This window comes from Limulus polyphemus, unplaced genomic scaffold (assembly GCF_000517525.1).
Source record: "Limulus polyphemus unplaced genomic scaffold, Limulus_polyphemus-2.1.2 Scaffold2271, whole genome shotgun sequence".
NCBI classification, from domain to species: Eukaryota; Metazoa; Arthropoda; class Merostomata; order Xiphosura; family Limulidae; genus Limulus; species Limulus polyphemus.
Genome location: NW_013667881.1, coordinates 127625 through 137816, shown reverse-complemented (window position 1 = coordinate 137816; position 10192 = coordinate 127625). Strand labels below are relative to the sequence as shown.

At 31.0% G+C, this 10192-nt stretch overlaps 1 protein-coding gene across 4 annotated transcripts in view; it reads right to left on the bottom strand.

Annotated features, from left to right (window-relative positions):
• LOC106466475 (HEAT repeat-containing protein 5B-like) overlaps positions 1 to 10192 on the bottom strand; it is a 72097-nt gene that overhangs the window by 15909 nt on the left and 45996 nt on the right. For all 4 annotated transcript variants that reach the window (XM_022394493.1, XM_022394494.1, XM_022394495.1 and 1 more), the window contains 7 exons: positions 9944 to 10113; positions 8341 to 8674; positions 7620 to 7871; positions 6126 to 6229; positions 5259 to 5336; positions 3948 to 4016; positions 3233 to 3406 (listed from right to left, as the gene is read on the bottom strand). In XM_022394493.1, coding sequence (XP_022250201.1) covers positions 3233 to 3406; positions 3948 to 4016; positions 5259 to 5336; positions 6126 to 6229; positions 7620 to 7871; positions 8341 to 8674; positions 9944 to 10113 — 1181 coding nt within the window. The remainder of the gene's footprint in view (positions 1 to 3232; positions 3407 to 3947; positions 4017 to 5258; positions 5337 to 6125; positions 6230 to 7619; positions 7872 to 8340; positions 8675 to 9943; positions 10114 to 10192) is intronic.

Genomic DNA, 10192 nt, shown 5'->3' with positions numbered 1-10192 from the left:
AGTAAACTTATTTAGAGGTAATCTTTCTCACCAAATCCATGGCTGTACGGCTATTTTATTTTGTTTTAAGTAAACTTATTTAGAGGTAATCTTTCTCACCAAATCCATGGCTGTACAGCTATTTTATTTTGTTTTAAGTAAACTTATTTAGATGTAATCTTTCTCACCAAATCCACAGCTGTAGAGTTATATTATTTTGTTTTAAATAAAATTACTTAGAGGTAATCTTTCTCATCAAATCCATGGCTGTAGAGCTATTTTATTTTGTTTTAAATAAAATTATTTAGATGTAATCTTTCTCACCAAATCCACAGCTGTAGAGTTATATTATTTTGTTTTAAATAAAATTACTTAGAGGTAATCTTTCTCACCAAATCCACAGCTGTAGAGCTATTTTATTTTGTTTTAAATAAAATTACTTAGAGGTAATCTTTCTCACCAAATCCATGGCTGTAGAGTTATTTTATTTTGTTTTAAATAAACTTACTTAGAGGTAATCTTTCTCACCAAATCCACAGCTGTAGTTATTTTATTTTGTTTTATCAGACAATGTTCAAATGATTAGCTTAATTTTCCCAAAATGTTCAAAAAAATACTCATAAGATCTTTTATGAACCAGCAGCTGCTAACCATATTAAAATTCAATATGAAAATATAGTGCCAAAAACAGGAAATTAAACTCAAAGTGTTATATGTGCACACACACAAAACCGACTGTAGAAACACTTATACATTTTAAAGCTGGTTTAACTGAGAAAACTTAACTTTGCTGTTGAAAGTGTATGTGATTTTTCGGCATGAATAAAAAAAATCTATATAATTGTAAGTCATACTTTGTAATTCATTATATTACAATGGTTCCAACTATAGAAAACTGGTATACAATTAAAACAACTTATTCATGATACATGTCTCCTGATCCTCCCCTCTTATTCCAAAAATCTATAAATTTGTAAGTCATACTTTGTAATTCATTATATTACAATGGTTGCAACTATAGAAAACTGGTATACAATTAAAACAATTTATTCATGATACATGACTCCTGATCCCCCCCCCCCTCTTATTCCAAAAATCAGAATCATAACATTCTGTTTAGAAAAACTGACAGTTAATCTTATAACCTGTGTTAGTTTTAACAAGATTATAATGATAATTTATATAATTTATTATGCATTCCCTATTAGACTGTAGGATGATGTTGTGTTACCTTTGTTTGTTTTGTTGGTGCTATCAGACTGTAGGATGATGTTGTGTTACCTTTGTTTGTTTTGTTGGTGCTATCAGACTACAGGGTGATGTTGTGTTACCTTTGTTTGTTTTGTTGTTGCTATCAGACTGTAGGATGATGTTGTGTTACCTTTGTTTGTTTTGTTGTTGCTATCAGACTGCAGGGTGACATTGTGTTACCTCCGTTTGTTTTGTTATTGCTATCAGACTACAGGGTGATGTGTTACCTCTGTTTTGTTGGTGCTATCAGACTGCAGGGTGATGTGTTACCTCTGTTTGTTTTGTTGTTGCTATCAGACTGCAGGGTGACATTGTGTTACCTCTGTTTGTTTTGTTGTTGTTATCAGACTACAGGGTGATGTTGTGTTACCTCTGTTTGTTTTGTTGTTGTTATCAGACTACAGGGTGATGTTGTGTTACCTTTGTTTGTTTTGTTGTTGTTATCAGACTGCAGGGTGACATTGTGTTACCTCTGTTTGTTTTGTTGTTGTTATCAGACTGCAGGGTGACATTGTGTTACCTCTGTTTTGTTGTTGTTATCAGACTACAGGGTGACGTTGTGTTACCTTTGTTTGTTTTGTTGTTGTTATCAGACTACAGGGTGACGTTGTGTTACCTCTGTGTTTTTTCTCTTTTTTACACATAAAATGCTCACTCTAATTGTATGAAACTTGGTGCATTCTTTCTATATTGTATATAGTTTGTGCTTGAAACAATTATACAGTCTAATTTAGTATCTGTATCACATTCTAGATTGTAAGTTGTGAAAATTTTGTTTTGAAACAGTTTAAAAAAAAAAACTGAAAAAATATTTGAATTTTTTATTGTATGCCCAAAATCATGTAAATGTGTTGAATAGTTTTACAATAAAACTAAAATTATTGTGCCTGTGTTGTCCTCATAATGGAATACTCATTTTCCTATCTTTTCATACAAGCATTTACATATGAAGAAAGTAACTATTAAAAATACAAAAATAAATAAATAAAACTAGATTCTTTAAAATATTATTGATATATATATTTAATTAGGTCTAACATTGATACTCAAAAATTTCTTCTATACAATCATGTTTAACCATTGGTTCTATCTTGGTTGGAGGCTAACATTTATTAGTTACTGCCTAACTCACTTGCTATTGTATCTTAAAAGCCACTCTACACAGTTTCTTGAAAATAGTCACTGAGAGAAAATTAAAAGTCATGTGAGAAACAAACCATGGATTAATCTATTTGTAAAGGATGCCAGGATCTGGGTACATACAAACATATACTTTTATATGGAGAGAAAAATCCTAAAACAAGATGTGTAAGGGGTTTTATTTACAGCTTACTGCACGGAGATCCAAATAAAAACATTTTTATTTGTAAGTTACACTAAACAAATTTTGAAAAGTTACAAAATATTAATTCTTAGATATTTTTAAGTCAAAAAAGTATTTAAATATAGTTAGAATTACTATTTTTTTACTTAAATTGTGAAATTCCTAAGAAAGTGTGCTCTTGGTACCCTCTTAGCCCCAGTGTTGTTCTCAGTCCCTAAAAAAAGGTCGACACAAAGTAGAAAATAATTTTAAACTTGCTACCTTATACAAGTGATGATTCAGAACATGTGTAAAATGTTTCAACTACGAAGCAAGTACTGCAGATCAGATGATAAAAACTAAACCCTCACGATTTCGTGCTCATAGTAGCATTATATAAATGATAATTATATCTTTGTTACTGTATTTCTATATAAATCCTGTTATGCCTACAAGTAAAAACATCCTTTAATATTCAATCAAAAAGAACAAACTGAAGATTTAAATGTAACAAAAGTGGGGAAAATGTTTTCAGACTGTGCAAAAGAATAGAACATAATGCTGAAAAACATGGTCATACTACAAAAATAATTTGAATAAAATAAGAGACACCCAGTTAGGTAATACATGACTTCACCATATAGTAGATACAACAAACAGAAACACTACTATTTTCTGAAGTAAAGTTCTTCTGTTTACCTCAGACCATGCTTTCAATATTGCCAGCTTCTCTAGAGTAGAAGCACTCTCATTGTACAGGTGAGAGCTGGTCCCTTTATGAAGCTTGTTCAGAGATGACACCAAGAGCTGGTGAACGCGTCGAAGATCGTTCAAGTCTCGTGCCACACCACTTCCAATCCAGGCACTACACACCTGAAAAAAGTACAAGTTCAGAGTCAAAAGATTCCAATCTAAAAATGTCAGTCCATATAACACTGTAAAGACCTTTATGGAAAACTTCACAAAAGATTCCAATCTAAAAATGTCAGTCCATATAACACTGTAAAGACCTTTATGGAAAACTTCACAAAAGATTCCAATCTAAAAATGTCAGTCCATATAACACTGTAAAGACCTTTATGGAAAACTATACAAAAGATTCCAATCTAAAAATGTCAGTCCACATAACACTGTAAAGACCTTTATTGAAATCCTTACAAAAACACTATATAGATTAATATATAAAAACGTAGAAGCCTCACAACTTTTAATCGTTTCGTTTAGATATAACCAACATTTTCTACAGTGTTGTCATCAATGGTCAACAGGAGAAGTGAAGATGTCTTCATTCAAGAATAACTACATCACCAACAACTACACGACTCCTTAGAGGCTAACATATCCTAATAAACAAGACAAGAAGCATTATACACACACACACCTTAAGGAATACAATGTGAACTTAATTAATCACCTGACAAGCCATAGCAGTAACATGAGAAGGTGTTTCTGGTGAGAATGCTGGTCGAAGAGCAGCCCCAACCTGTAATAAAATAGTTATAATTACAAGAGCTATACATTTCTCATTGAATGCTTATCATTTTCTAACTGTTCATAACAGAAACTTTCTTTTCATCAAGAAAACATTTAGGAGACATATTTAAAATAAATATGTTCAATAACTGATGGCAAATGTTTAATTTTATTCATCAACTTTGTTCAATTTGAAATCTTTAAATATCAACAAAGTTGACAAACTTAAATTTATATCATTCACAATTTAACCTTGAAACTAGTTAATGTACACTTCTAATTAAGTTAACTATTAAATAGCATTTGTACAATATCATCTTATTCGCTACTTCCGGTTGCCCACCCTGTAAACTGATCATGTGTGTAATAGGATATTTCAAGTTGAGCTAGTTGCATCTCATTGTATGTTTAGTAAATCATTTTCCTTTTTAATGTTTGTTGCATGATCTTGTGATTCATTTCATGTGTTATTTTATCAACTTCATAAACATTAGGTTTTTGCTGTACTATCTGTATCATCCCACTATCCAGTCCTACAGTTATACAGTAATGTGTTGTAGTCAATTATATCAAATAGCTTCTCTAATGTCACACTGGAGTTATTTAGTGGGTGTCCATTGGTCACTATACATTGTTAGGAAGGATTATATAAAACTTTGTGTGTACATTTATCAGCTTTTCAGGTAACAGGGAATCTGTGATGGTTTTTTAAAAATGAGATATATTCCATTATTCAGTTTTAGTTTCATTAGCAGTATTTATTTAAATATATATATATATCTTGCATTATTCTTTTGTTTACTTGTTCTTAAGTGCAAAGCTACACAATAGGCTATCTGTGCTGTGCCTATGATACATACTGCTGAGCTACTGGTTTATTAGCTTAATAAATGGATTTAGGTCTAAACTAAATCTCTTAAGCTACACAAACCTCATGATATTACTTGAAAGATGGCCAAAAATAATGATAGTAGCAAAGATGCCCCTACTTGTGAAGTAAAGCATTTTAAATACAAAAAGTTTTTATGACACTGTGAACTCCTAGTTAAACTAGCACATTAAATTACTTATAATAATTACTGGGTTAATGTTTAGTTCTAATCCATGTAAGCTGCTTGCTTTGATCACAAATTAATGATAATCAAAGAAGATTCTACCTAATTATTAGATGATTCATGTTCTTTACTTGATAAAACAATTAATTTCTTGCAAGACAAGATAACACACAACCAGAAATATGATGTGATCTTACCTGAGCTTGATACTGTTCCAAGATTACATGACCTGGAAATTCTGGTTCAGGAACTTTGGAAAACTTGTCAATAATTAACTATAAAAACAAGTTAAAAACATAATTTTACCACCAAAGAAATTAGACAATAAGAGAACATTATTTAGTGAAAACAGTACACTTTGTGCAAAAATCCAATCCAATGTATAATCTAATATATCCCTTTAAAATAGTTCAATGTTTGCCTTATAAGTGTATTTAGCCAGGTAATAAAGACATTAAGCTGCTCTAACCAAAAGCACAAGTAAATACCATAATGGTTTGTTTGTAATTAAGCACAAAGCTACACAATGGGCTGTCTGTGCTCTGCCCACCACGGGTATCGAAACCCAGATTTTAGCGTTGTAAGTCCGCAGATATACCGCTGTGCCACTGAGGGGGGCTAAATACTACAAAAGAAGTTTGAATGCAATTTTAGTTTGATATTTAAAAAAAAATTATAAACTCAAAATAATGCAAAGACCATCTTATCTACCCTCCATTTTAATCTAGTGCTAATAGTAGTTCAATTCGTAAAACAAGAGTTGGTACAAAAAGCTTGAAAGTTTACTTGTAGTCTTCACGATTATTAGCGTTCTTCACATTTAAATTTTCAGAAATTATTCTTATCACAATTTCAATTCCAAACCTTAGATGTAACTCTATTACATAAAACTACATAATTTTTTCCTCCTTAAAAAACCTAACTCAGGGTCTATTTCATAAAGACTAACCTGAGTAACTTACAAGGTATCCAAAACTACCATCGTCCTCTTCGGCTTCCATAGCAAGAGCCATTTACTAGTCTGAGGTTTATCAATTGTCAATATTAATACATGCATAGCATACCTGCAATGCTCTTAATCCTTCCAACCTTAAAGGGTCACTTTCTGATGTAGCTGCCATAAATGCCATCCTAATCAGGTCAGACAGATGAAGAACCAAAAAATCTTCTAGTAGGGTGAAAAAATATATAATCTATATTAAAAATACCATCAAAACAATATCAACAACCTTAACAATATAAACTATGTTCATATACGATAGAAACAATATCAACAACCTTAACAATATAAACTATGTTCATATACGATAGAAACAATATCAACAACCTTAACAATATAAACTATGTTCATATACGATAGAAACAATATCAACAACCTTAACAATATAAACTATGTTCATATATGATAGAAACAATATCAACAACCTTAACAATATAAACTATGTTCATATACGATAGAAACAATAACAAATGCTTAATCCTTAAATGCCCAGAGGTATCAGTTTGATGCACTCATTACATGATTTTATTGCATTACAAAAACAAACTACTAGATGCAATTGATTAAAACTTAAGATGAGCATTTTTCTGATTATCTAACTTCTTTAAAATATTTTATTTCTATATGTGACATCTGTATGAATTCTCAGCTTTGGATATTCAAAAAAAAATTCTTTGCATAATGTTTTTTTAAGAAACAATTAAAAATGCTTGTCTATGTTGTATATTTAAATCATTGATTTTTATGTCTTCTTAAGTTCTTGTAAGGCTTTCCAATAAATTTTATTTAATGAAGCTATAAATTCTGTCGGGGTTTGGACTCAAAAGCAACCCACACAGCTTAACCATGCTTATGATCACTGACTTACAATAAAAATATCTTTACGATACCAAAATTATAGCCATTGTTTTTAATTCTTAATCATAAGGTCAACATTTTTTTACAATTCTTTTCTGATATTTCCTTTGCCCATTCAAGCATTTATTTAGGCCTGATAAATCCAGGTACGAGTGATAAGTTTTGTCAGCACTGGATGTGATAAGTAGTGTGGATGACACATTATTATACACTCTTCTTTGTTTTCACTCAAGTTTTTAGAAGCAAAGTGTTACTTAGTAAATGATACTTAGAAAACTAACATTTGATGTGTGAAATTCACATAAGTATAAATAGAAGAGCTGTGTTACTTAGTAAATGATACTTAGAAAACTAACATTTGATGTGTGAAATTCAAGTAAAGGTCTAAATAGAAAAGTTGTTTTACTTAGTAAATGACACCTAAAACTAATAAGCTCTTCTATTTATACTTATGTGAATTTCACACAGATAATGTTAGTTTTCTAAGTATCATTAACTAAGTAAAACATTTTATTCATGGTATACCATTAGATGATTTTCACACATCAAACATTAGTTTCTAAGTTTATTTTATCCAGTTATAACAAAAAAGAAAAACAAACAAACAATATGATCATTAACTTCAATTTTAATTATTAAAATAACATCTTGAGCTTCATTTTCTTCTATAATCTAGATTTTATCATCTAAATTTCAGTACCTTTTGGTCTAATCAATTTCTGTTCCCTTGCCATGGCTAAATCAAAATGAGCTCGATTGCCATCACATGCTTCAATAATCCTCCTCAAAGAAATGGCAGAAAACACTCTAGTGGGCCAACGAGGAGAGACAAAAGGATGCGATACTGGCTCTTCTGAAGCTTTAAATCTCTCCTCGTCATCTACATCTGCTTCATTATCTCCTAATTCTCTCTCAGCTTCTTTCAAAGATGATATGCTGGATGAACTAGAATCTTAAACGAGAAAAAAATTAACCAAATAAGTTTTATAAAAACCAATAAGCTAAAACTTACTCCGATAGCTAAGAAGTTAAAAATGGACACAACAGTGAGAATACAGTATGACACATCAATAATTATTTGGAAAACACATTAATATTAAACTTTAGGAAAGAGTAGTTTTACTGCAGATTATTAGTGTAAAATATTTCCATTTGAGTTCAGGTGAAAACAGGAGAGGATAAGACCAATGGAAAAATAAAGATATCTTGTAGTGTCTGTTCTTTACATGAGTATAATATGAATAAATAACGAGAAATATATATATATATATAAATACACAAATTAAATAAGATGGTAAATAAATTAGTGATTTTTCATCATTCAGACAGGTTTGTTTCTAACTAGAGTGGCTACTTATATTTATCATGAACTATGAAACATACAGGACAGTTTTCTATGTATACTTGATAAACAGGCTTACCAGCAGCAGTAAGAACATCTTTACATAAACTCAACCACTGAACTAGGTTCTCCCTCGCTAGTGCCTGTAACATGCTGGTAAGTGTGTCCTTGATGTGACCTACTAGCCTCAGGTCATTCTCTACGTCCAGCATGGCAAAGAGTACACCAGGTAGCCCAGTCTCTCCTATTGCAGGAATGCTGATATTAGAGTTGTAGCCAGTTGTGGTGCCACCCGATTCTCTAGCCCAGGAAAGAGCATGTTCACACACTTCCTTAGCCTCTCTCTGGGACAGCTGTCTTAAGCAGGCTACTGCTGCTCTTCTTAACAGAAGATGGGAAGAGTATAATACACACTGGTGGAAAAAAAAAAGAATTTCATGTGAATAATATGTTTCAGTATAAGTTACCTTTCTTGGTAACACATATTTAAGAACTTATAAACCACTACAAATAAACCTTATAACAAACCTAGCTATCTCTCAAGCATTAACAAACGTTTAACACACTCCAATCAATTAGGTTACAAGTCTATACACTTTCCATAAGGAGACTGTCGACGTGACTGACCTTGTAACCTCAAAGTAACCATCAAAGCTTCCATACTATAGCTTTGTATCTTCACAAAATTTGGTAATCATTCAGTGAATATTAAAAGTCTTTTGTACATAAAAAACAACAGGTTTTTCAATAAAGATTTGTCCATGAATATATGGAGTCAGAATGTTTACAGGTCCAAGTGCAAGGTGATTTTCATGTTAGTATTAAAAAACTTTGAACATTTTCAAATTTCATTCATGTAACCTCTATAACCCCCTACATAGATATCAAACTTTTTTCCAGTAAAATTTTTGATGTTATAAGTTATTTTCTCTACCCTAACTCTACATGGACTCGGTCAATTTGACTGACCTTGTAACTCCTACATAAAAATACAAAATTAATCTAAATTCCCTATTTTTCTTTCTGGAATAATTAAAGATTGTAACAGGAACCTATATTTGTTTACCTCAAATAGCTTAAGACTTGTAACAGTATACATCTGTTTATACTTAACATTGTTTTATTGCCCTTTGCACTGTGTCTAACTAATAATCCTGCCACACAAGTTGTAACTCACTCAGCAAATGTTACCTTATTCAATATTGTAATGCATGAGCTGCTTGCAAGCATACTTCTTGAAGAACTTTTATTATTATTATTATTTATCATCTTACCTAATCTATCTTTTATATCAATAAATAAATAATATACAAGATAAAAAAAAAATATTGTACTTACCTTTGCCTTATAGTTTTTTGCTGTTGGTTGCCAATGAAATTTAAGCCTACTTTATTTATACTAATGGTACTAGTACACTAAATAATTTTTATTTACTTAAATGATGCACCTAAGAATACAGAATAACAACACACACAAAGAAAATAATGGCCAGATGTACTTCTTAAAAAGCAAATAAGTATCCATTAGTCCTTTTTTTTTATTTAATGTAAGATATGATAGGAAAAAAACTGTCAGAAGTTATCATCTTTTTGAAAACAAATTTACATCATTAATTATTAAAAGTGTAATTTTAATTCAAAAGAGAAAACAACAATGAAAATAGTAATAACAACTGTACTCACACAAAGGGTAGGTACAAGGGTTGATAGATTAACGTGACGTGGAGCAAACATGTGTAACTGCTGAAGGCAAGAAATGGCTTCAGCATGGACTAGGGAGTCACCATGATCTTGCATTATGGCACAGGCTACCAAAAAGGAAGAACGGGCAGTGCTGATGGAGTTCGTATTTCCTGAAAAATGTAGATAAACATAACTCATACCCAAGTTTTTAGAATGTTTTTCAATTCAGAATGAAGCATGAAAATTACT